This window comes from Portunus trituberculatus, chromosome 36 (genome assembly GCF_017591435.1).
Source record: "Portunus trituberculatus isolate SZX2019 chromosome 36, ASM1759143v1, whole genome shotgun sequence".
Lineage (NCBI taxonomy): Eukaryota > Metazoa > Arthropoda > Malacostraca > Decapoda > Portunidae > Portunus > Portunus trituberculatus.
In genome coordinates, this window is record NC_059290.1 from 10033446 (window position 1) to 10060945 (window position 27500).

The 27500-nt window shown below is 43.6% G+C and overlaps 3 protein-coding genes and 1 long non-coding RNA gene across 8 annotated transcripts in view; 2 read left to right on the forward strand and 2 right to left on the reverse strand.

The window, feature by feature from the left end:
- LOC123513606 (follicle-stimulating hormone receptor-like) overlaps positions 1 to 6919 on the forward strand; it is a 27806-nt gene extending 20887 nt beyond the window's left edge. For 3 of the 4 annotated variants that reach the window (XM_045270867.1, XM_045270866.1, XM_045270865.1), the window contains 8 exons: positions 161 to 226; positions 805 to 948; positions 1318 to 1389; positions 2155 to 2275; positions 3287 to 3470; positions 4154 to 4306; positions 4489 to 4683; positions 4799 to 6919. In XM_045270867.1, the coding sequence (XP_045126802.1) occupies positions 161 to 226; positions 805 to 948; positions 1318 to 1389; positions 2155 to 2275; positions 3287 to 3470; positions 4154 to 4306; positions 4489 to 4683; positions 4799 to 6525 (2662 nt within the window). In that variant the 3' untranslated portion in view covers positions 6526 to 6919. The remainder of the gene's footprint in view (positions 1 to 160; positions 227 to 804; positions 949 to 1317; positions 1390 to 2154; positions 2276 to 3286; positions 3471 to 4153; positions 4307 to 4488; positions 4684 to 4798) is intronic. The other variant, XM_045270868.1, reaches the window with a different exon arrangement.
- Positions 6920 to 7372: 453 nt separating this feature from the next.
- On the forward strand, positions 7373 to 12227 carry LOC123513607. Its single transcript, XR_006677412.1, has 2 exons — positions 7373 to 7666; positions 11384 to 12227. It is a non-coding gene; the product is annotated as an uncharacterized LOC123513607 (long non-coding RNA).
- Positions 12228 to 14250: 2023 nt separating this feature from the next.
- LOC123513608 (E3 ubiquitin-protein ligase RING1-like) lies at positions 14251 to 22382 on the reverse strand. Of its 2 annotated transcripts, XR_006677413.1 has the most exons (6): positions 22219 to 22382; positions 19890 to 20115; positions 18592 to 19003; positions 16435 to 16671; positions 15496 to 15843; positions 14251 to 15272 (listed from the first exon to the last, which is right to left on the reverse strand). XR_006677413.1 is itself a non-coding variant. In XM_045270869.1 (5 exons), the coding sequence occupies exons 2-5, from the start codon at positions 20094 to 20096 to the stop codon at positions 15617 to 15619; spliced, it is 1083 nt and encodes a 360-aa protein (XP_045126804.1). In that variant the 5' UTR covers positions 20097 to 20115; positions 22219 to 22382; the 3' UTR covers positions 14251 to 15616. The 2 variants fall into 2 exon arrangements, 1 of the variants encoding a protein (XP_045126804.1); XM_045270869.1 differs by having other exon boundaries at positions 14251 to 15843.
- A 1461-nt stretch (positions 22383 to 23843) lies between these two features.
- LOC123513609 (membrane progestin receptor gamma-like) overlaps positions 23844 to 27500 on the reverse strand; it is a 9580-nt gene continuing 5923 nt past the window's right edge. The window contains exon 2 of the mRNA XM_045270870.1: positions 23844 to 27500. This exon is cut by the window's right edge and continues 2166 nt beyond it. The gene's annotated coding sequence lies outside the window, so the exon portion shown is untranslated.

The following is a 27500-nucleotide window of genomic DNA, read 5'->3' on the forward strand; positions in this document are numbered from 1 at the left end:
ATTTCGTTCTCTCTCTCTCTCTCTCTCTCTCTCTCTCTCTCTCTCTCTCTCTCTCTCTCTCTCTCTCTCTCTCTCTCTCTCTCTCTCTCTCTCTCTCTCTGTCAATGTTATATATATAATTTTTCTTGTGTTTCTATTGTATTTCCATGTGTCTTTACAGGAACCTTCACCTGAACGCCATAAAGGAACTGCCTGACTTGACTGACTGCGCTGAGCTCAGGCTGCTGTGAGTATTGACTGGCTGACTGCATGACTCAATGAATGGCTGTATGGCTGACTGACTGCCTGACCGAATGAGTGTACAGTGTAGTAGGTTTGATTATTCATGGCTGGTGTGATGGAGTGGTGCCGTTGTGTAGAGGCTCAGTTAAACAAACGGTGCCAAACTGCCGTATAGCAAAAAGAATACTGGAATACAGAGCGAGGCCAGCGCCAAGCCGCCAGCGTGTCACGTCTGTCTGTCCGCAAGGCGAGGCGAGGCGAGGCCACGAGACAATGAGGTCTGAGGCACTGATTGGTGTGTGCGCCGCGCGGGACCATCAATAAGTGTCTGGGTGGCGGAAACAAGGCGTGCGTTAAGTGTCTCAACCCGGACACTTACTGCAGTGAATGAGTGAATGAGTGAGTGCTTGAATGACTCACCGGCTGACTGATTGACTGACTGACTGACCATATGACTAACTTAGATTATGGAAGCCTTCCTTTGATAGTTATTCAGTTTATAATGTATATAGTGCATACCACCACCACCACCACCACCACCACCACTCACTAATATCTTCCCTCCTCCTCCTCCTGCTACAGGGACCTGAGTGACAACGCCATCAGCAGCCTGGGCCACGCATCCTTCAGGGGCGCGCCACTCCTGCAGGACCTCCTTCTTCAGGACAACAGGATATCACACGTGCCTGCAGACGCCTTTGTGGGACTCTCCAGCCTGCAGGTCCTGTACGTATGGCTGGGTCAGGCTGGGTTAGGTTAGGTCAGGCTAGGTTAGGATGTGTGTGTGTGTGTGTGTGTGTGTGTGTGGCGGTGGGGGATTGAGGGGAGAGGATAGAGGGAGGAAGAGGGTGGTGTGTGTATGGAGGGAGGTGTTTGAGGGTGAGGGGAAGGAAGGGAAGAAGAGGGAGGGAGAAGGGGTGTATGTGTTTGTGAGAGGGGAGAGGGTATAGACAGATGTGTGTGTGTGTGTGTGTGTGGATATCTAATGTATACACTAATGTACTCTCTCTCTCTCTCTCTCTCTCTCTCTCTCTCTCTCTCTCTCTCTCTCTCTCTCTCTCTCTCTCTCTCTCTCTCTCTCTCTCTCTCTCTCAGGGATCTACAGAGGAACCAGATTTTAGAGATAGAAGAGGATGCCTTTCTTCCACTCGTCAGCCTTGAGGACATGTGAGTTATCTCTCTCTCTCTCTCTCTCTCTCTCTCTCTCTCTCTCTCTCTCTCTCTCTCTCTCTCTCTCTCTCTCTGAAACACTTCCTCAGGTAGCCTATTTCTCATTTCCTCTCTCTCTCTCTCTCTCTCTCTCTCTCTCTCTCTCTCTCTCTCTCTCTCTCTCTCTCTCTCTCTCTCTCATAATGTTCTTCCTTGTCTCACTCTCTTCCTCCCTCTCCTTCCTTTTTCCCGTCTGTCTCCGTAGCTTCCTCCCTCCTCCCTCCCTCCCTCCCTTCCTCCTTCCCTCTGCCTCCCTTCCTCTCGCTCTTTTAGCTTGTTTGTGAAGACAGGCTACATGTTGCAGTCACTCCCGGTACACTCCCGGCCCTCGTAGCAGCCACCACTACCACACTTAGGAGAGAGGCGGGACTTCGCTCCACAGTATGACAACCAAACAACACTCTATCATTCTCAGTGTTCGGGTTGGTCATTAGCAGGCAATATGTTACGTGGATATTGTTACTGTACACACCTGTCTCTCCTTCCTTCACTCTCTCATTTGTGTGGATATTGTTTCTGTACACACCTGTCTTTCCTTCCTTCACTCTCTCATCTCTGTGTGGATGTTGTTACCGTACACACCTGTCTCTCCTTCCTTCACTCTCTCATCTTTGTGGATGTTTCTGTACACACCTGTCTTTCCTTCCTTCACTCTCTCATCTTTGTGGATGTTTCTGTACACACCTGTCTTTCCTTCCTTCACTCTCTCGTCTCTTTCCACAGTAACCTCGGCGACAACCACTTCCCCAGACTGCCGCACGTGGGGCTGCAACACGTGGTCTCCATCAAAGTGCACAACAACAGACATCTCAGAGTGTTTCCAGGCCCGGACAGTTTCCCCAAGGTAGATTTTACTAAGGACGTTTTGTTTATGTCACTTCCACAGCCACAATTCCGAAACGCTTTGTTCTGTCTGTCTGTGTGTGTGTGTGTCTCTCTCTCCCTCTCTCTCCAATCTCCATGACAGTTTCCCTAAGGTAGATTTACTAAAGACGTTTTGTTTATGTCTCCTTCAGAGTCTTACAGCGCCAATTCTGAAAGGCGTTGCTGTCTCTCTCTCTCTCTCTCTCTCTCAATCTCTCTCTCTCTTTAAGGGTGTTTACCATGGCCACGAGGATGACTAACTGGGTTCTCATGAGTGTTTTTCCTGTTGATAATGTGGAAATCTTAATATGTTACTAGAACGATAGAAATACTTTAGAAAATCACATCACATCACCGCGACTATTTTCCAAGCCCACAAAGATGATTAAACAGGTTCTCGTGAGTGTTGTTTCTGTTAATAATCCAGCTATTTTGTTCAGTTGTCTATCTCCATCTTACAGTCTATTACTTTCACACACACACACACACACACACACACACACACACACACACACACACACACACACACACACGTACTCTCCTCTCTCTGCCCACGACTATTTTCCAAGGCCATAATTATTAACCAGGTTCTCCTATTAATAATCCAGAAATTATGTCCTCTCTCTCTCTCTCTCTCTCTCTCTCTCTCTCTCTCTCTCTCTCTCTCTCTCTCTCTCTCTCTCTCTCTCTCTCTCTCTCTCTCTCTCTCTCTCACACACACACACACACACACTCACACTCACTCACTCTGCCTCCGCCTATTTTCCAAGCCCACAGAGATGATTAACCAGGTTCTTATTCCTCCTATTAATGATCCAGAAATCATGTCATATTTTTCTCTCTCTTCACCTTACACTATTTTTTTTTTTATGTAAGAGGGAGAATTACCAAAAGGGCAAAAAAAAAAAAAAATAATATTAGAAAAAAAGGCCTACTTGAATTGTAGTCTCCCTCTCACACTCACACTTACTCTCCCTCACTCTCCCCAAAGGTACACTCTCTGGTTCTGTCGTACGCCTATCACTGCTGTCCGTTCCTATCCATTGAAGAGGACGTGACGCAGGAGCCCAGGATAGGAGAGGACGTCATCTTCAACATATCCTGGAGCTCCCATCCTGGACTGTGGAACGTTACCGACGGATGGAGGATGGGAGGGGAGGAGGAGGAGGAAGATGGTGAGTAAGGGGAAGGCTTGGGGAGGAAAGGGGAGGAGGAAAGGTAAGGTAGGTAAGGTAGGGTAGGGTTAGGAATGTGAGAGAGAGAGAGAGAGAGAGAGAGAGAGAGAGAGAGAGAGAGAGAGAGAGAGAGAGAGATGACCTTGGTTGACCTAAATAATTTTCTCTCTCTCTCTCTCTCTCTCTCTCTCTCTCTCTCTCTCTCTCTCTCTCTCTCTCTCTCTCTCTCTCTCTCTCTCTCTCTCTCTCTCTCTCTCTCTCTCTCTCTCTCTCTCTTTAGTATTATTTTGTCTCTTTTCTCGATCTTTTTCAATGTGTGTCTGATTTTAAAGTTTCATTATGTTTAAGTAGCGTTTAGTTTAGTCTGAGATGTAGTTAGATTATTATTATTATTATTATTATTATTATTATTATTATTATTATTATTGTCATCATCATTATTACGTATAAATTTGTATGGGTTCTCTCTCTCTCTCTCTCTCTCTCTCTCTCTCTCTCTCTGAAACACTTAATTTTCTTCGTTAGCATAAAATTAATTCATTCCATCACAATCTCTCTCTCTCTCTCTCTCTCTCTCTCTCTCTCTCTCTCTCTCTCTCTCTCTCTCTCTCTCTCTCTCTCTCTCTCTCTCTCTCTCTTTCTGCCAATCTGTCTGTCAGTCTCACCCAGTCGTTTGTTTGTAGAGGGCGGGTTGAGCTTTGAGAGGTTGTGGGCTAACCTCCCCACTGCCTTCCCTCCAGCACTCCGCAACTACACCCACCCACACCCCGGCCGCCCGCCCCCGCCCCAGCAGCCCCTCACCACGCCCATACGCCCTCAGTGCATCCCTCTACCTGGTGAGTAGGGCCGGGGAGATGGGGAGGAAGGGGTGGCTTTTGTCGAGGTTTGTGAGTTTGTGTACTATATGTGTGAAAAGTTGGCACCAGCGAATGTGGAGCTAAAGTTCTCTCTCTCTCTCTCTCTCTCTCTCTCTCTCTCTCTCTCTCTCTCTCTCTCTCTCTCTCTCTTTGTCTGCCAGGGCCCTTCATGCCGTGCCGTGACCTGTTTGACTGGTGGACGCTGCGCTGCGGGGTATGGATCGTGTTCTTGCTGGCGCTGATGGGTAACGGCGTGGTAGTGGTGGTGCTGGTCGCCGCCTACGCCAAGATGGACGTGCCGCGCTTCCTCGTCACCAACCTTGCGCTCGCCGACTTCTTCATGGGCGTGTACCTAGGTGAGGGGCGAGGCGCCTGCTGAGATAGGGAGGGGAAGGTTCACACACACACACACACACACACACACACACACACACATTGACGCTCTTCTCCTGTCTCCTCGGCACACTGCAGGGTTCCTGGCGGTGGCGGACGCCTCCACGCTTGGGGAGTTCCGCATGTACGCCATTCCGTGGCAGATGTCAGCGGGGTGCCAGGTGGCGGGCTTCCTGGGCGTGCTGAGCTCCGAGCTGTCGGTGTACACGTTGGCGGTCATCACGCTGGAGCGGAACTACGCCATCACGCACGCCATGCATCTGCAAAAGCGGTTGTCGCTGCGGCAGGCGGCGTACATCATGGCGGCTGGCTGGGTGTTCGCCCTTACCATGGCGGTGCTGCCGCTGGCGGGCGTGTCAGACTACCGTAAGTTCGCGGTGTGCCTGCCCTTCGAGACGGCGGGACCCGGCCTGGGCTACGTGGTGTTCCTCATGTTCATCAACGGCGTGGCCTTCCTCATCCTGATGGGTTGCTACTTCAAGATCTACTGCGCCATCCGTGGCTCGCAGGCCTGGAACAGCAACGACTCCCGCATCGCCAAGCGCATGGCGCTGCTCGTCTTCACCGACCTGGTGTGCTGGGCGCCCATCGCCTTCTTCTCCCTCACCTCCGCCTTTGACCTCCACCTCATCTCGCTGGAGGAGGCCAAGGTATTCACGGTGTTCATCCTGCCGCTCAACTCGTGCTGCAATCCCTTCCTGTACGCGCTGCTCACTAAGCAGTTCAAGAAGGACTGCGTCATGCTGTGCAAGACCATCGAGGAGTCCCGCGTCACGCGAGGCATCGGCCGCTGCCGTCACTCCTCAAACTTCAGCAACAGACAGACGCCCGCCAACACCAACAGCGCAGTGGACCACACCTCGCAGGGCGACGGCAAGCCGCCCTGTGGTTGTCGCTTCGGCAAGCAAGAGAAGAGGCGGCGCCCGCGCCTCAGCCTGGCGGCGCTCAAGCACCTTCTGTGCCAGCGCGGCGCCACCACCATTACCTCATCCAGCGACGGCAGCTTCCAGGCAGACGCTGCGGCACGCCGCGGTCCGCGCCACGCCTCGCTCTCCAGCGACACCTGCAGCGGCTCCTGGAGCGACACGTGGCGGCGCGGGCGTGGCGGCGCTACCTTGCCGCGCGCGATGGACCGCCGCCGCCACAACTCGTGGTCCGCATCGCATCGGCCGTCCCAGGAGAGCAGCTTGTCCGCCTCGCGCCCTGACTCCGCCGCCTCGGCGTCCACCGCCACCTGGCGCATCTCCCGCTCCTCCGTGTCCTCAGACACCTCCAACAGCAGTGGCAGGGCGCGGGGCGGTGAGGTCACGGCGGCACCGCGGCGCTGCGGACGCGGGGCGGGACCTCCACGCCAACTGAGCCAGGGCGCCCTCATTCCTGCCATGCGACCGCCCACTGGGCGCGCCAAGCCACGCCTGACGCGCCAGACTGCGGTGGAGCGCGAGGCGTACACCCCAGGGCGCGAGGGCTCGGTACCAGACAGCCCGCCGTGCCCGTTGCACCTGCGACCTGACCAGCTGTCCTGTGTGTACGAGCAGAGTCACGAGGACGACCCCGTGCCCGCGCCACCCCTTCTTCTGGACGCCGCCGCGCTGGACGATAGCGTGTTTGCTGACTCCAGCGACGATCACCACGCCTCGCCTCCCGCCTCCCCACCGGCGCCCGACCACGCCCGCGCCCAGGACGCCACTCCTGCCACCTACACCGAGGCTTCTGAAATCACCGCCCTGGTGCCTCCGCTTCCTGCTCAGGCGGCGCCCCTCGAGACGCATTTCCCTCTGGAGGAGCGCCGCCCGCTCATCTGAGGCTCCGGGACGAGGGGTGCTACGAGCTGCCGTGTCTTCACGTGACGGGAGCAGCCGCCCACCGCACCGCGCTGGGCCGCCAAAGGACGCCCTGCGCCAGGCTGAGGGCGTGGGACGGGCCGCGCGACAGGTGGGTCGTGGCTGGGCTGGGATGGGCGTGGAAAGGGTTGAGAACGAGGCGTGTCGCCAAACAAGCCAAAGACAAGTAGCCAGTAGTCAGTAGTCGTTAGTCGTTAGTGAGTAGCCTGTAGGTCGTGGTAGCGTCGCTGTGCACCTGTTGTACGCACCTTTGTATCACATTATTACTTGAACTATTTATCTATTGAATGTTGTGGCTTGACAGTGTTGGTCACTGGTCAGCCACCAGTACTATAATAAAGTACTCCTCTGTGTACCCACAAGTGTTTCTATCCTACAGGGGAGCATGGCTGTTCACTTGGCGGTGGTTAGTGTGTAATGCGGTAAGTCCTGTACTGAGGTGCTTCAAAACAGCCGCCCGTGTAGTAACACCATGCAGCACAGTGTGTATTGTGCAGTCACAGTGTAATGTGTATCAAACATGCTTACCTGTTTCCACGTGTCATCTCCAGCCATAAATTTGTTTAATCCTTTAAGGCTCCCTCATGACTGACCACTCATTACATGATTATTGAGTTCATTCCACTCTTTTCTAATCTAAATTTTAAAGCTTGAACAAAGCATTTCTTGTTCTATGCTGATTTATTAAACCTGAAAATCTGGGGTAAGTCAGCCTTGTTATGTCTCCCTCATGACTTAAAGCATTCTATCAAGTCTTCTCGTGACCTACGCCTCTCTCAACAAAATTAATTTAAAAGCCATCTCTACATGTACGGTACCAGCTTCCAGCCACACTATCTTCCATTCAAAACTCTCCTCCAGATCTCCTTCATTTAAATTTTCCTCAAAAATGTTTTCTATCCAATTCTGCTGTGTATCATGAAGCTTCAAATCTCCCAAACTAGTCTCCTCCTCTCTGCCACCCCTCCTCTCCTCCTATCTCGTGAAGCTTCAGAAACACGGACACTGCGGACGTGGATGTCGGGAGGCAGCCAGTGGACCTTCACACGCCGACAGGTGGGGGCGTGAGGAGCTGTTGGTGCTGTAGCCCGGGTTGCCACACGTAAATGTCTATATTAGTGTTATTTTTTTTTTTTTTTTTTTTTTTGTGATGAGTGTATATATATATGGGGGGAGAAAGGCTGTGGGAGCTTACCGAGACGATAATTATGTGCCTTTTGTACCTATCGTGTGTTTTACCAATGCGCCCGAGGGAGTGATGATGTGGCGCTGGTGGAGGAGAGGTAAAGGGAGAGGGAAATCACCGGCGTTTACAGTGTTAACTCACTTAGTTATGAGATTAGGACTTATTCTGTAACACTTACGCGCCGCACCTCCACTCACTTCCAAATGCTCTGAAGTGACACGGGTAATTAAAGGATGCTTGTTTTTTCACGGTGCCAATGACAAATTAGTGAACAAGAAAAACGCTTCAGAACGGCTATTATAGACATCTACAGTGGGTAGTGCTCGTCATTTTGAAAGGTCAGTCTGCTTTCCTGCCGTGTGTGGTAAGATACAGTAAACAGGATAGAATATTCGTACACCAAGGGAATACATTGGTTTTATTGTTGGTGGCATTCCATAACGCTTCCTGCACCTCTACAATGGTATGAACGTGCAGGAAGGCGGGCTGTCGGTGAGCTGTGGGCTGGGGCAACATTGGTCCATAGGTGGAGAGCATGCATACTACCTTAGAGCAATAGTGGATATACACTTTGTTATAGTTGTTCAGATTTGTTGGCCGAATCTTTCTTTAAGAATATACGTAACAAGTTAATTATACTTCTTTAGAAAGTTTTCAACGTCTTAAAAAGTGTTCAACACGTCAGTCAAAAAAACCATCGGTCGGTCAAAAAACATTTCTTAAATGTAGTTTGTAGCTCGTATTTACCTACGACCTACAGCCATCTCTGCCAATTTATAAGAGCATAATCCTTCCTGTTACTCATGTATAGGGTTGCCTTACGGCCGGATTTTCCCGAATATGTCTGGAATTCACGTGTTGAAATCTATGTCCGGGGAGATTTTTTAAAATTCATCTAATGTCTGGATTTTCACCTTCCATCAATAACTGTTTAAAAAAAATTAAAGCCTTCTAAAGCCTGAAATGGAGGGAGAGGAAGGAGAAGAAGGGTTTACCTGGTAGCAACTGTTTTGGGAGGGGGTGGCTAACTTGACTTCTGTAGGCCTATCCCTTGAGATTGGTGGTGAGCCTTATCAGCTGGAGTGTGGGAAGGGGAGCGCTGTAAGCTCCAGAGAAATTTCTTGAAAACTTTGCAATTTTGAGGACTTTCTTAAGGTCTCTCTCTCTCATCACAGATCTTTACTCACACACACACACACACACACACACACACACACACACACACACACACACACACACACACACACGCACATAACCACACCCTCACGCACATAACCACACCCACACAACCACACACGCACACACAAAAGAATCCCTGACTCCCCAATCCTCCAACCGCCGCCAGGCCCCGCCAGCCACGCCCCTTCACCCAGCAGCCAAGTGATTTACGGTGTTTTCTGAGTGTTTTGCAGGTGTTCGTAAGTGTTTAAAAGGCTCACTGTGTTGGAATGGATGGAGGAAGTTGAGGTGGAGGGGTGGGGAGGAGTGTGGGACGAAGGGAAGGGGAGATGGAGGTAGTGAGAAGGTGAAAAAAAAAAAAAACTACTTCGGTTCTACCTCTTGACTTTTTCTCGGTTATTATTGGAGTTTGCATTGTTTTTGCATTTTATTTATCGATAGGAATGTAAATGAAGATATAATCAGAAATAAGATCGTGACTAGCTGTTTTTTTTTTTTTCGTTGAAATAACACTTTCGGCGTTCTATAATTTCAAGATACTTTTATTTACACGCCTAGGATTGTTTTGGTGCTTGATACAAGACCTAAAAAATATGGAGGACATGATTCCAATAATATTTCATAATATTTCGTCTAATTATTCGTATTTCAATTTTTTTTAAGAAATTAACGGTGCAAAAATAGAAAAACGAAAATCTTTATACGATGAGAAATCTGCTTTTTCTTTACTTGGCTGGAAAGCAAAAATTTTTCGTACAAAAAAATTGTATTATGTAGTGTAGCTCTGCTTTCCATCTCGACATTTGAAACACGACCGCTCGTTAGACATCGCTTCGTAAACAATCGACTCGGTAACGTTTTTATGTTTTGGTTATTAGTTAAAGTATTTGTTGCGTCTGAAACTGTGGTGCATTCCAGTCTGGGTGCCTTTTTCTTCTCGTGATTTTTAAAATGAATTACGTACGTAAATATTCGGCCACAGAGGCACCTCAGCCGTGCCTTCCCCCAGGTCAGTCCACCAATGTTTGCCTGCACTCTCCTGTGTTTCCAGACCCAGAGAGAGAAGCAAAGCCAGAACTAGCTACCTAATGGCCTATTAATGGTTAAATAAAGCAATGCTTCCGTTCAGACTGCCCAGCGCCCACCATGACCCAGGCCAAGACTCCGCCCCACTAATCCCCGTCCCTCCCTGTGTCGACTGTCAACATTTCCACCAATTCTCAGTTCTTTCCTGATGTTGCCCGCCTGAAATACAGCTAGTGCAGTGATAGGAAAAAATGTGGAATGCTAGTGTGTGTGAGGGAGTGTAGTAGTACATACCAGCAGCAGCAGACGCTTTATTATCGTGTGCGTGTGTTTGTTATACCCAAGGATGAGGCTATCATCACACGGCGGTGTTTCACTAGAACTGATCTTTGCCTTGAGGCGACCTAAATATATTGAGTGGGTGACACTGGCGGCCGCCAGCTGTTACTTCAGGCTGCTGGTTGTGTTCAGCCCCAGACAGACTGCCTCACAGTGTATAACACACTTACCATTCACACCCTCCATTCACCTTTAAACTGTGGGTGATAATTTTCTACACCTTTATACTGATCCTTTTTTTCCTGTGTAAGGAGGGAAAGCTGGCAGAAGGCAACATAGAATAAAAAAAAAAAGTCCACTTAGTTGTTAATTCCCTTATAATATTATGGTCTTTGGTCTTCTATGGGTTTAATGCTCCCTGCCTTCCCTCAGTCGCATGACTTGCCTCCCATTGTTGTGCATTGATATAGGCATCAGTTTGGGTTACTGCTTGCTTGTTTGTGGCATTGTGACCTTGTTACTGCAGCAAAGATAAATCTTTTTTTTTTTTCTTTATATTACCAATATTATGAGGTGTTAGTGAAGGTAACAGGAATTTTGAGGATTAACATATGGCAATCCAACTCATGTCAGTTGCTTTGCTCACAAATGTTAGAAGCTTAAGCCAACGGCACTAGCTGAGTGATTTACTCAACATTTTTAAGCTGATATGTTGGTTCACATAGTGAAGAGGGTAGTGTGTAAGCTTGAAGAGCACTGCTACCCACCGAGAACACACACCAGCACCAGCAAACCAATGGCTTGGCTGGCTGGCTGGCTCTGCTGCTTGTCTTGCTGTAACTGTGACCTGCTTGTACTGTCATAAACATTTTGGCTTTCTTCTTGAGAGAGAGAGAGAGAGAGAGAGAGAGAGAGAGAGAGAGAGAGAGAGAGAGAGAGAGAGAGAGAGAGAGAGAGAGAGAGAGAGAGAGAGAGAGAGAGAGCAAACCTTTTCTTTTTCCCTCTTGTACAAACAAAAGTGTAAGAAATAAATTGATAATCATAATTCTCTCTCTCTCTCTCTCTCTTTCCTACTTGTCATACTTTCAACTTTCTCCACTGGCCTATCTCAACTCCACACACCCTTGTCACCCTTTTCCTTACCGGCAGATTGGTGACATGAAGACAGAAACATCAGTACATTTAGGAGGAAGAATGAACACCAACAGATTAACAGGAAGAGGAAGAATGAAGGAAAACACTCGTATTCACAGAAGAGAGAGAATGAACACAGAGATACACAGGATAGGGAATGAAAGAAGCCTCACAGATTTACCACAGGAGGAAATAAGACCAGCAGATTAACAGCAAAACAGCAAGAGGAGGAATGAAGGATAACTCTTGCATTCATAGGAGGAGGAGGAAGAAGAATGAAGACCAAGAGATTCACCGTCACAGGAGGAAAGAAAATCCTTATATTCACAGCAATAGTAATAACAAAGACCCACAAATATTCACAGCAAAACCTCCAAGATTAACTTCAACACAGCATGGCAAGATACAAGACTACACCAGCTGGCCAGACACTCACAAAAGCAACAGGACTTCAAACTTCCCTCACAGATGCTGACATCAACATGAGTAAGGCATGTCATCAACAGCTGAGTGGGTAAATGATACAAGATGATTGAGACTTGGTGCAGTATTGAGTGATTGTGTAGTGTGAAAAGAGAATGAGAGAAGGAAGAGTGTAGAGAGATTAAAATGAAGGTGGAGATGATTTTGTGGACTTATGAATGATTGTTGTCTAAATAGGAGAGAATGAAAGATGGAGAAGGAAGATGACAAGGAGGAGGAATGATTGTTGTCCAAATACAGGGGATGAGAGATTGAGAAGGAAGAGGAGATCATAAACATAGATAGTTTCAGGTCGGAATGATAGGAACTTAGTTGATTTAGTGAAGCATTGACTGAGAGAGAGAGAGAGAGAGAGAGAGAGAGAGAGAGAGAGAGAGAGAGAGAGAGAGAGAGAGAGAGAGAGAGAGAGAGAGAGAGAGAGAGAGAGAGAGAGAGAGAGAGAGAGAGAGAGAGAGAGAGAGAGAGAGAGAGAGAGAGAGAGAGAGAGAGAGAGAGAGAGAGAGAGAGAGAGAGAGAGGCCGAAAGTTTTGCCGAAAGTTTGTTACCTTCCGACAAAACCTTTAGCCTCCCAACCCTTCCTAGGCAGCCGAGACTACTGGGATTGTCAACCTAACCTGACCTGACCTCCCCATGCTAAAAATAAACACGGCAACATATCGAGTATTTCTATTCCTTACACCTTGCTTTCCATTACTCCTGAAGGGTCTAAAAGTGTCCAATTAAAGCTTCAAGTCCACAGAAGTTAAAAGGAAAGAGAAATTACCTGTCACAATATTACAAAGGATTCTAAGAGTAAATAAATAAATAACTTGAAATGTAAGGAGAGAGAGAGAGAGAGAGAGAGAGAGAGAGAGAGAGAGAGAGAGAGAGAGAGAGAGAGAGAGAGAGAGAGAGAGAGAGAGAGAGAGAGAGAGAGAGAGAGAGAGTGAATAATAATGAAAAGTAAAATAAAAAAAGAGAGAAGGACAGAAGTGATGAAAATATGAATAGAGTAGTAAATAATGATAAACTTGAGTGAGAGGAGGATAGAGGAGTGACTAATGAAAAACAAAAGCAAAACATATGTAAGAGAGGAGGATAAAGTGAATAATGATGAAAAACAGAAGAATAGAAGAGTTAATGACTAAAACTTGAAATATAAGGAGTGAGGCAATGGAGAAATAGATGGAGAGGAACATTTGAGAGAGATTTAGAGAAGTGAATAATGATGAAAAAAAAAACAATAGAAGAAAAACAATGACAAACTTGAAATGTAAGGTGTGAGGAATTAGAGAGAAAAAAGGATAAAGAAGAGAATAATAATGAAAAACAGAAGAATATGAAAAATAATAATGACAACTTGAAATGTCAGAGTCAGGCAATAGAGAAATAGATGGAAAGATTCTGAAGTGAGGCACCAGAGAGTGAAGAATAGAGAGGTAAAAACTTATGAAAAGGAGTGAAGACGTCAGACAAATAAAGATTGAATTGCACACTAAAGGTTACAAAGACAGCCACAGAGGAAGCAAAACATCAAAAATATGCTGACACAGTAATTAATGACAAAAACTAAATAGATAATATACAGATTCCCTAAAAAAACCTCTTACACTACTGTTAAGCCAGCCACCATTAACTAGAACTCTCAGCCAATAATTCTCTCTAACCTTACAAGTTTTACATTATATAATTCAATTTTGATTTACTTTAATTTTCTACCTACAGCGATAACAACAGTCTGTCCTCCTTACTCTATGACAAATACTCAATTGCTGGCTGGCTGAGTGACCTAATTAACATTCCCAGTAACCACGGCTGCTATGTTGACTGGAGTGCATCGGCTGAAAACAAAGGTAAGAAGGAAGAGACGAACACAGAGGAAGAGGAATGTATACTCCTATTTTACAAGACACTAAGGTGAACAAGCAGGCAAGCAGAGAGATGACTGTGATGATGGTGGTGGTGGTGGTGGTGAGCAGATGGAGATACAGAACACAACACCACACCCATTCTCTTCCCCTGTACACATCTGTAAAACCAAAATAACTTAAATTTGTGTGACACCTGACTGGCCTATCTATCTATACATCTAGCTGGCAATCCAACACACACACACACACACACACTCTCTCAGCCCTGTCAGAGAAAAGGACAGTCTTATGAACCACCTAACAAACACTTCAGAGCTTAGACACACCACAGCTGGCAACACACACCCACAGCAAGGCCCCACAGCACACATTGGTCCATCTCTGCCCCATCACAATGAGAACGTTCCCTACTCTGCATTTCCTCCAATCCTGACACCACATCAATGCCCCACAGCACACACTGGTTCTCTACCCCACATAGGTATACAAAGAGCATCACTAACAGTACAACAACAAAAATAACATGAATAATGGAGTTGATATTAATAGTTTAGCACTTTCTTGATTTATTAGGAAAGGCAAACAGGAAAAAATGGAATTCATTGGGATATTTGTTAGAATCCAACTATTTCCTGGGATCCGGCAGACACATACACACACATGCACACACACACGCACACACACACACACCAATTCAGAATACACAGATATAAAAGATTAATTGTGGGTGTTTTTCTGTCATATCTAAAAATTGCAATCTCTCTCTCTCTCTCTCTCTCTCGTATAGTATGTATAGATAAAAAGATAACACTAAGGCTCGTTTCATCCCATTATTGTCATATCAGATTTAAACACACACACACACACACACACACACACACACACACACACACACACACACACACACGAAAAATGGAGGTAAAAATAGCACTTCCACATCAGGACAAAATAGAAACAAAATCTTGAAAAAATTTAGATGAAAGAAAAGAAATGGAGAGAAATGATGAACAAAGGTAAGTTCTATACAGCATATCAAACACAAAAAGAAAAACAAAGGAAAACAAAACATTAATTCCTACTACGTCAGGACAAAACACAAACCAAAACACACAAAAAAAAGCCCTTGAAAAAAAAAAAAAGAGAAAAGAGAAAAAAATAGAGAAGAAATGCAAAAATGATGACCTTTGTATATCAGTCTGGCTAAAAGTGAATTCCTAGTACGTCAGAGCAAAACTTCAATCAAAACCCAGTAAAATGTCTTTGAAAAATATAGAACGTCAAAAAAAGGAGAGACAGTGATAAAATGACAGTACCTCTATACAGCAGTCAGGATAAACAATGATAACAACAACAACAGCAATGAATTAAAATCAATAAATAAGAGTTTGTATAGAAATTTAGCAAGGATTGTTAATGTTAAGGTGTTTGAATGCTTGAATTGTCCTGAGATGTTTGTGATGGATGAATGGAAAGCCCTGACAAATACTACTACCACTACTACCAGGTGAACCAACACCATCACACACACACACACACACTCATTTATTCCTATACACACACACACACACACACTCATTCATTCCTATACTCACACACACATACACACATTATCTTTCTCTCTCTCTCCTTCTCTCTGTATGTCTGTCTGTCTCTCTTTTTTTACACAAACATCGCAAAAACTCCTTTTAAACTAATACACACACACACCGTCAGTCTGTCTTTCTCTCTCTTTCTCTCTCACATACACAAACACACAGACACATACCCCAAAAAACACAACCTAACCTAACTAACCACACACACACACACACACACACACACAAAAAGCCTCACTCCCTCAAACACACATACTCTTTCTTTCTCTCTCTCTCTCTCTCTCTTTCTCTTTCTCCAGCACACAAACAAGGACACCCAATCAGTTTTTCTTCCAAGAGTAGAACATCTCCATTGGCTTGTTGACCCTCCAGTACTTCTCATTGATCTGCTCCAGCGTGAGTGAGCCCACCACGCCAATGTACTGGTCGGGGGTCGGGGCGATGTAGATGCAGAAGTTATTGAGTGATGATGGAAGCTCTGTCTCCAACTCTCCTGTTCTGTTGGCAAGGGTTAATCTCATCGCCAGGTACTTGGACAGGTGATCGACTGAAAAGAGATGGAAGAATTAGGTTAAGTTAGGATAGATTAGGATGCGGTGGTTGTGTGTGTGTGTGTGTGTGTGTGTGTGTGTGTGTGTGTGTGTGTGTGTGTGTGTGTGTGTGTGTGTGTGTGTGTGTGTGTGTGTTTTATGATTTATTTACACAGTATCTCTCAGGATTAGTTATTATCTTTACAAATATATGTTCATGTCAGTAGTGCTCTCTCTATCTCGCTCTCTCTCTTTTCATGCAAGCATTCTTATCTTGCTCCTCTCCCTTCCTCCCTCCCTATCTCTCCCTCTTTCTCTCACTCCCCCGCCCCCTCTCCCTTCCTCTCTTCCTCACCCTCTCCCTCTCCCTCTCCATCACCTGCTCCCTCTCCCTCACCCTCACTTTCTCTTTCCCTCACCATCACTCTACCTCTCCCCCTCTCCCTCACCATCACTCTCCCTCTCTCCCTCTCCCTCACCCTCACTTTTCCTCTCCCTCTCCCTCTTCTTCTCCTTTTCTTTCTCCCTCTCCTTCTTCTCCTTATCCCTTTCTCCCTTTCTCCCCTCCCCTCCCCCTCCACCTCTCCCTCCCTCCCTCCCTGACTCACTGGTGGCGTTGGCTGTGGTCTTGATGTAGCGGATTGATGAGTCCTTCAATTCTCTTATCAACTCATTGTCCTCGTTCATCTCCAGCGGGTGAGGGCGGAACACCAGCTCAATCTCCCCTGCCTCCACCGGTCCGCCGTCCTCCGCCTCGCCTGGGTTGCCGTCATTACTCGAACCAGGCCCAGACTCGTTCTCTGAGGTCCGTCTTGGCTTCTTCACCTTTGGGCCGAGACTTGTAGCTGTGTGGGTCAGATTAGGTTAGGTTAGGTTAGGTTAGGTTAGATTAGGTCAGGTCTGGTTAGGTTTGGTTTGGTTTAGTTGGGTTAGATTAAGTTTGAGTTAAGTTGGGTTGGGTTGGGTTGGGTTAGGTTAGGTTTAGTTTGATTTGGTTAGGTAAGGCTACAGTTGAGAGAGGTTGTGTTAGGCTTAAGTTAGATTTTCTTCAGTCTTCTCTACTGTCCAACAACACAAAAATACAATGACATGCACACACACACACACACACACACACACACACACACACACACACACACACACACACAAAACTGTGCAGAGTTATAAAGCAAAAGGAGGATTGTGAAATACTGCAAGAAGACCTAAATAAGATCTGGGAATGGAGTAAAAAGTGGGAAATGGAATTCAATGTGAACAAAAGCCATGTCATGGAAATGGGAAAGAGTGAAAGACGACCTGTGGGAATCTATAAGATGGGAGATGGAGTAGAACTGGAGAAAGTTAAAAAGGAAAAGGACTTAGGAGTGACGATGGAAGAAAACAATCAACCAGTAAGCCATATTGATAGAATTTTTAGAGAAACATATAATTTGCTAAGGAATATTGGAATAGCATTTCACTACATGGACAAAGAAATGATGAAGAAATTGATAAGTACTATAATAAGACCCAGATTGGAATATGCAGGAGTAGTGTGGACCCCTCATAAAAAGAAACACATAAGGAAATTGGAGAGGCTACAAAAATGGCTACAAGAATGGTTCCAGAATTTGAAGGGATGACATATGAGGAGAGACTAAAGGCTATGGATCTACCAACCCTGGAACAAAGAAGGGAAAGAGGAGACCTGTTACAAGTTTATAAATTGATCAACGGAATGGACCAAGTGGATAATGAGAAACTGATCCTGAGAGAAGAATATGACATCCGAAGCACGAGATCACATAGTAAAAAGCTAAGAAAAGGAAGATGTCTGAGAGATGTTAAAAAATATAGTTTACCGCAAAGATGTATTGAGACGTGGAACAGTTTAGATGAAGAAGTGGTGTCTGCAACGAGCGTGCATACTTTTAAAGTAAGATTGGATAAGTGTAGATATGGAGACGGGGCCACACGAGCATAAAGCCCAGGCTCTGTAAAACTACAACTAGGGAAATACACACACACACACACACACACACACACACACACACACACACACACACACACACACACACACACACACACACACACACACACACTATACACATACACTAACACAAACACCATCCTAGATCTTCCCCAATCCTTTTTTACCATCCTCAAGTCTTTCCCAGAATTCCAAACATCCTCAAACAACCAAAACACACACACACACGGGATGTAAATCGAGGAGTTGTGACCTTGTTGTCCCGGTGTGTGGTGTGTGCCTGGTCTCAGGCCTATCCGAAGATTGGAAATAATGAGCTCTGAGCTCGTTCCATAGGGTAACGTCTGGCTGTCTCATCAGAGACTGCAGCAGATCAAACAATGAAACACACACACACACACACACACACACACACACACACACACACACACACACACACACACACACACACACACACACACACACACACACACACACGCCCGGTAGCTCAGTGGTTAGAGCGCTGGCTTCACAAGCCAGAGGATCAGGGTTCGATTCCCCGGCCAGGTGGAGATATTTGGGTGTGTCTCCTTTCACGTGTAGCCCCTGTTCACCTAGCAGTGAGTAGGTACGGGATGTAAATTGAGGAGTTGTGACCTTGTTGTCCCGGTGTGTGGTGTGTGCCTGGTCTCAGGCCTATCCAAAGATCAGAAATAATGAGCTCTGAGCTCGTTCCGTAGGGTAACGTCTGGCTGTCTCGTCAGAGAATACAGCAGATCAAACACACACACACACACACACACACACAAACCCCTACCAGTGGACTGAGGCGTAGTGGCAGCAGCAGCGGTGGTAGTGGTGGCGGTGGCTGTGACATTGGGCGTGGTGACTGGGGTGGTGGAGGGATCTGTGGGGGTGGGTGTGGAAGGGGCGGAGGGTGTGGGTGTGGCTCCGTCCTCCTGCAAAGCCTTCCTGTTCTTCTGGCGACTCTGAATCTGTAGCTTGATGCCTTCCTCAATGGACGTGATGAGCGACGCGTGGTTGTGGTTCTTGTTGAGCTTGGCAATGACACGTTCCTGGTGCTGCTCGTATTCATCTCGGCTCGGGTAGATCTTGGAGATAAGCGTGTCGAAATTTGGGTCCGGCCGGAGGGATCGTTTGGACACCAGTTTCTTGCGGCACGTTGGGCACTCTTTGTTTCCCGAGCGTAGGGCGGTGATGATGCATTCCTGTGGTGGTGGCAGGGTGTTTAGAAGCTAGTGCTGGTGTTTGCATGAGGTTTAGAGGCTGATACTGGTGTTTGCAGGGGGTTTTGAGGCTGGTACTAGTGTTTGTAGGGTATTTAGAAGATGGCAATGGTGTTTGCAGGGTGTTTGTAAGAGAACTAGTGTTGGTAGGGTGCTTAAGAGGAAGTGGTGTGTTTCCAGTATTTGAGTGGTGGGAGGGTGTAAGAGGGTAAGAATTGGTGTTGACAAGGTGTTTGAGAGGTACTAAGGTGTTTCAAGGGTGTTACAGTAAGAAAATTGGTGTTTACAAGGTGTTTGCAAGTTGTCAGAGGGTGTTAAAGGGAGGAGCTGGGGTGTGTTAGGCTGGGCACACATAGAGATGCTGGTGACACAGGCAACACAGCACACAGGAGGGGAGGAAACCACACCTCTTTATCTGTAAGTAGTTGACACAGTTTCCTGGACACGTGTGGCATGCATCTTTCACAGGTTGTCATTTTGTATCATGATGTGCTCAACTATGAACTACAAGATCCCCCCTTTAATTATCTCCATCCTAAACTTTTTCTGTTGGATTCCATTAACTACCCACTCCCTTCCCTCTCACTTTTCTCTCCCTCTCACTTTCTCTCCCTTTCAATGTCCCTACACATTTCTCTCTTTAATTCTCTCCATCCTAAATTTTTTTTTCCATTGGATTCCATTACTAACCTACTCCCTTCCCTCTCATTTTTCTCTCCATCTCTCCCTCTCAATATCCCTGTGCATTTCTCTCTTTAATTCTCTCCATCCTAAACTTTTTTTCTATTGGATTCTGTTACCTACCCACTCCCTTCCCTCTCACTTTTCTCTCCTCTCCCTCTTGAAGTAGCACCAGTGTCCCTCCTACCTGGCAGAACCTGTGGAGGCATTCCTTGGTGGTCATGGTGTTCTTGAGCATGTCGAGGCAGATGGGACACATGAGCTCTGAGTGGAGGGAGCGCGGTGAGACGGCGATCTCTGTGTTGTCTGTGATGGCTTCCTGTGGTGTGCGGTGCAGTTCGTACAGTGACAACTCCCACGTCTTGCTCACTGTATTCTGTTCTGTGGCGGCCATGATGCTGTGCTGGCGGTGTCTGTGGGGATAACTGCTCTTAGTATCTACTCTTTCTAATACTTAACTCCTTCAATACTTAGGGCATGTTTTTACCTTGGAATTTGTGTATGATTAAACCATTTTATTGACATTAGGAAGGGTCTATGAAGGTCTGAAGACTAATGGCCACATTTTTCACTTTTGTAATCCCCCACATAAGTTTCTGAAGCTGTATAAAATCATCAAATAGTAAACAGAATGAATATGGAAACACATCACGGTACTGAAGGAGTTAATGGTATCTTCCCGTCATCACTGCATTTCTGATATTATCTATGTAGGTATATAACTAACTTGCGTAAAGGATAATATCAATGTAACCACAAGACACATCAATACTAACACACACACACACACATGAGAACACTCCAAGAAGATCAAGAAAAGTCAGTGTTCAAGAAACATTAAAAAGTTTAGTTTTCCACACAGGACGGTGGATATTTGGAACAAGTGAACCGATTGTAGCAGCAGAAAGTGTGCACAAAGCTAAGGAAAAGTTGGATAAATATAGATATGGAGACAGGTCACTATGAGCTCCACTCGAACCCTGTAATATACAACAAGGTAAATACACATAACACCTGCTTTCCTATTCTTTCAATAAGTTTCTAACATTTAACACACCCTTGTATACAAAAGCCACATTGCCATAGAGACTGTACAGTGGCCTCATCATCCAGTAACAAGCTGTACACTCTCTCACACACACCTTCACATTCAAAGTGGAAACAACCTCCACAAACCTCATAACACAGTGTCATGTCACCATCCACTACCACTTCTGGATAACTCTATTATTCTTTAAGGGGACTGGCAATCAAGTGAGCCTTTTTTGGGGGGTTTTGATTGCTATTGGCTGGCTTCCCTTCTTGGATAAAATAAAAAACTACTTTACATATTTCACCATCACTCACTATTTTCTTACATATTCCACCACCACTCTCATTATTTTCCACCATCACTCTCATTATTTTCAAGGATATTCCACCATCACTCATTATCTTTTTACATATTCCTCCATCTCATTATTTTCTTACATTTTCCACCATCACTCATCATATTTTTCACACATTCCACCATCACTCATTATTTCCTTACATATTTCTCCATCTCATTATTCCACTGCCTCATTAATTTCTTCCCTATTCCACCATCACTATTTCCATCCTTGCAGGTGGAAAATAAAGCAATACTGTCTGAAACCACACCAACATCCACCTATTCTAACATTACTCTGCTAAAACCACAACTTCCTCCATACCTGAGTAGATCAATGCCTCCTTTCATATAGTAATGACTGCATAGATCAATGCCTCCTCCTGTGTAGCAATGATTAAGTAGATCGATGCCTCCTTCTGTATAGTAACGATTAAGTAGATCGATGCCTCCTTTCATATAGTAATGTAAGTTTCATTGGCAATATTAGCAAGCCATACAGTAACAACCTTGAAATATAATGAAGCTTCAGTCTCAGATGTCCACGCACCACCACCACCACCACCACCACACACCTTACAACATCACATGTACTATTGGCTTAGCTTATAATGAGGACAGAAGGGAATCCTAAAATATACTGGTACTAGTACAACGAATCCAGGAGGAAGGTTAATTATATCGCTAATCCCCAAATTGTAGCAGTTAATTTCTCCGCCACTCCACTCCTCCCAGACACTCTCTCTCTCATACAACCAACACTTGAAATAACACTAATAACCACACCACTTTTATTACTACTACCGTGACACTTGCCTATCCTAAACATACAGCCAGTGAAGTACCACCACGCACTCAAAACAGCTGGATGAAGTAAAAATGACCATTTAAAAGGTAACATTACAATTTATAACTACAACACACGGGCGACACACAAGTTATCGTGGTATTTAAGTGACTTTTACGTGTCTTCCTCACTTAAATAACTCCCAACAAGTTAAAATACCCGAGATAAGTAACAATAAGTAAGAATCACCCACTTAACACACCAACATTACGACAAATATCTGAAGGGAAAGAATAAACCCAATGACACTTAAGTTACCTCGACATTTAAGTAATTTATAAGTACTTCCACTTCCCTTACCGGAGTGTTAGTAAGTGTGGTGACGCCCAAGCCCTTCCTCTTCCTCCCCAGGGCGCGAGAGTCACCAAACAGTCAGTAATTGGTGTAAAATTAGCTCTTTTCCACCCCCACCGAGGAGAGACGCCAGCATTTGTTTACCTCTCAGCCACAACTCCATAGATGACATGATACCATCCATAGACTTCGATTCTTTATACTCTTGTCTGATTCTTCTTCTTTTATTCCCATTTTTCCTATTCCTCCTTTACTTCTATGTCTCTTTTACTTTAATTTTGTTTTTGTTTATTTTCTATTGGTGTTTTAATATGTTTTATTTTCTTGTGTTGATATAAAGTAGAGTTCAAATCCTTATAAGTTTCAATTCCTTTGCGTTCTATCATGGTGTTTCTCTCCTTAGCTATTATACTTATTATTATTAATTTACATGCTTCTTTGCTCGTTATTATACTGTTTTCCATTTACTATTTTGCTTTTTCATTTGTTATTTTCTAAGGAAAGAAGCCACGTGTGATGCAATTCCATACACACACACACACACGTCTCTCTCTCTCTCTCTCTCTCTCTCTCTCTCTCTCTTGCAACACTCATTCACTATCTTCTTGTCCTTTTACTTGTTATTTTACTTCCTTTTTCTTATTCTTCGTTGTGCTTCAGTCCGCCGCGTCTCGCTCAGTCAGTCATCCATAAACCTTAGCTTAAATCTCTCTCTCTCTCTCTCTCTCTCTCTCTCTCTCTCTCTCATTACATTAAAAATCTCTCAGGTCTTCCTCTCTCTTCTCTCTAAACACTCCTCGTCTCCCCTGATACGCCCACACCTCACGTCACCTCACTCAAGACCATAAGTGTCTTTTTTTATAAATCTTTCGTCTCTGGTCTTCCTCCTCCTCCTCCTCCTCCTCCTCCTCCTCGCACACTTCAAAGGAAACAGGCACCCGTGTCTAAATATAAACTGTTTTGAACCTAGAAAAGCCGTAATGGTTTAAGCGCCATGCTCAGAAACGCTTCCCTCTCTCACCGCGACATTTTCAAAGACCACAGAGACGATTGGCCGAGTTCTAAAGAGTATTTATACTGATAATAATGCAGAAAACTCGTTAACATGTCACTAGAATTACAAAAACAACCTTAATTTTTTTTTTTCACTTCAACTAGAGCTCTTTGAAAATAGCGAAGGTGCGGAGCGGAAGTGAGGCAGAATCGAGACAGGAAGAGCCGAGAAAGTTTTATTTGACCGTATTAGAAGAAATTTTGAGTTGTTGATTGAAAAAAAGGTCTGGAAATGATGAATGGCTTGTCGAGTTTTCAACGAGGAGTTTAATTTTTCTTTCCTAGTCTTGTTATCTGAAAATTCCCCAGTAACTTACACGAGAGAAGTAGGAAATATTTCAAAATAGTTGTTAGTTTAGTTTATCCTGGTCTTCCGCTACTACTGCAGTACTACTACTACTACTATTACTACTATTATTACTACTACTATTATGCTAGCCTACTTCTACTACTACTACTACAACTACTATACTGGTCTGCTTCTACTACTACCACCACCACTATTACTACTACTACTAGTACTACTATTATTACGACCTCCACCACTATTGCTACATAAGGTTGACAAAATATCTGTAATGGTTTTAATCATATATGTATATTTATCATTTCTTCGTTCACAAGATATACAGTATAATAACTTCTGCATATGCAAAGGTTACAAAACGTACTACAACTACTACTGCTACTACTACTACTACTTATCAAACTACAATTACGGATTCATGTTATCATTCCTTTCCTTTATGATATCTGAAACTTCATCGTTATTATCATTATTATTCGGCATCTTTCTTGTAATGGTAACTGGAAAAACGAAAATATAAGCAAAAATAAAGAAAATAAATAACATGATAACAATAATAATAATAATAATAATGATAATAATAAAATCTACAACAACAAAACTAAAAAAATGCCCACAACGGTGCCAGTCCCCGAACAGTGTGGTAGTGAAAAATGACAGCTAGGATAAGTGTGTTGAAACCTCCCCCTTGGAAGAGTTGAAGTCATAGGAAGATGGAAGTACAGAAGCTGCGAGGGAGGGAGTTCCACTGGTTGACTCTTGGCATTAGATAGACGCAATAGGAGAGAGAGAGAGAGAGAGAGAGAGAGAGAGAGAGAGAGAGAGAGAGAGAGAGAGAGAGAGAGAGAGAGAGAGAGAAATTGTTGTGGTGGGAGGGTGGGGGGAGGAGTGTTGACATGTAGATAGCTAGATGAGAGGAGCAGTTAGCGTGAAAATATCGGTAGAAGATGGTCAAAGATGCAACATGGCGGCGGTCAGAAAGAGGCTGAAGGCAGTGAGAGGAGAGAAGTTGATAAAACAGATTAGTGTTTTCAATTCTAAAGCTGACAAAAACATTTCAGTTATTATTATTATCATTATTATTATTATTATTATTATTATTATTATTATTATTGTTGTTGTTGTTGTTGTAAAAAGTGAAGAAACATTTAAGTGGCACAAAAATAAGAAATAAAGCTAAGAATTCTAAGTCGCGTCAGCTTTAAGAGAGAGAGAGAGAGAGAGAGAGAGAGAGAGAGAGAGAGAGAGAGAGAGAGAGAGAGAGAGTAAATAAAGAATCCAGTCCCCAAAGAGTCCAGCAAACACAGACAGCAGGGAGAGGATTCAAAACATAATGCGATTGCGTAACAGGATTGGAACTCTTTCGTTTGGACCTTCACGGAATCAAACCCTTTTTAGTATTTGTTTCCCTCCCGACCCAAAATTAAAGTCAAGTTTCAGACACACAACAGAACTAAAAATTCACCTTCTTCACTATGCACATACATATAATACTCTTTTTTTATAATTATATTCTCTGGTTCTAAACTAAATAAATGAAATAAAGTAAATATATCATAGAAAATTATAAAACTTTAACTTAATGTATGTCATTTGTGTAATTGTCTTATTTCAACCTATATAATTTGTGTAACTGTCTTTTTGTAACGCATATAATTTGTGTAACTCTTATTATAACGTATATAATTTGTGCAATGTATATAAATTTATTAACTTATTATAACATATATAATCTGTGTAACTTACATAATTTGTGTACCTGTCTTATTGTAACATATATAATTAATAACAAACACAGTATATTGAAATAAAAAGGTAAAAAAGAGAAAGCTAAAGGTAAAAGGAACCATCACTAAATATTACAGCCAGATTACATTAAAGATTATTACATCAGTTATCACAAACAAAATCATATTTATCAATTCCTGTCCTGATCATCATTCCTGTCATTAATTCTATCCCTTATCAATAAAATACCGAATAAATACCAGAATTAAGCTTACACACGAATCTCACTCACTCCCCCTGGCCTTTAGAGTAAAAGTAATAAGTAAATAAGTAAATAAATAAAAACTCTTTCTTAGGTAGCAGTGAAAACACGTCCTTTAAGAAAAAAACATCCTTAAAAATCTTATAGTAATATTTTTGACACATTTTTGAGACTTTTTACAAACCTTATTGAAAAAAAAACCACCCTCTCTTTTTTCTTCAATGTAGCTTTTGTTATTGTCATTGTTGTCATTGTTTTCTTGCTAACCATCCACGCACCGCTAAAAAAAAGTGAGATGAATTAAGAAGAGATGAAATATATCACGTTTTATTTTTAGATGTAATGTCAGTTCACTTTTTTTTTAATCTAAAGGAATGTTTGAAGTGTTGAGAGAGAGAGAGAGAGAGAGAGAGAGAGAGAGAGAGAGAGAGAGAGAGAGAGAGAGAGAGAGAGAGAGAGAGAGAGCGGAAGAGGAGGAGCAGGAAAAGAAGGCAAAGAAGAAATATTATTACTAATTTCAGACTAAATGACTGTAATAATATGTGTTTACTTGACTCACACACACACACACACACACACACACACACACACACACACACACACACACACACACACTGGCTAGTCTATAGGTACAAAAATATATGTATACAAGTTACCATCATGTATAGCTGTATATAGGCTATGTTTGCCAAGTAATAGTAATAATAGTGATAATAGTAATAGTAATAATAATAATAATAATAATAATAATAATAATAATAATAATAATAATAATAATTTGCTTATGTCCAGCCAAACATTGGAGTATGTTTGCTTATTTGGTCTCAAACACACACACACACACACACACACACACACACACACACACACACACACACACACACATGTATGTTATAAAAAGGGCAGTGTATAGATTTTAAACATACATGCGCACACACACACACACACACACACACACACACACACACACACACACACACACACACACACACACATTTACATACATACATACATACATACACGTGCACATATTAAGAGACACATAGACAGACATACATAGACAGGAACACAAAGAAAGAACAGAAATAGCAGCAGCAGCAGAAAGAAAGAAAAATAAAGAGATAAAAGAAAAGTTTGTCTATTCTATTCAGAGTTCGAATCCCAGACACACAGACACACAGACACAGAGACACACAAACAGACGCATAGACAGACACATAGACAGAGAGACAGACGCACAGACAGACTGAGACACACAAACAGACACACAGACAGGAACCTTTGGAAATACAACAACCAATAATATTTCCTTGTTTCTTATGTTTTTCTTAACAAATGATAATAATACTGATATTTTTTTTTATCTATCGACTCTTTTTTTCCTTCATTAGTAGAAAAAAACGTTATACTTTTTACGATTTTTTTTCTTCGTTAGTAAAAACAAAACATTTCTTTTTTTCTTTTATTCAAGGTCTCCACTTTTTTTTTCATCTTCAAATAAAAAAAAGTCAAGTTTTTTTCTCCCTTTTCAAACCAGTTCCTTCTTTTCACTGACTATTTTTCTAATCATCTCTATTTCCTTCTTGATCTTTCTTTCCTTTACCTTCAAATTCTTCTTTTCTCAATTTTTCTGTCATCTTATATATTCACATTAATTTTTCTTTTACCTTTATAGTTTTCTTCATTTACTATCTTTCTTTACTTTTACGTTCAAATTATTTATTTCCTATATTTGTCATTCTTTTTATATATTTCAATTCATCTCCTCTTTTTTTCACCTTTAAACAAATTTTCACTAGCACTTCTTCATTTACTATCAAATTTGCAAACCAATTTTTTCTTTACGTTCAAATTATTCTTTTTATTTTTTTTTATTTCTCTGAGCCATTTTATATATTTCCATTCATAATCCTTTTTGTTTTTTTACCTTTTTAATAC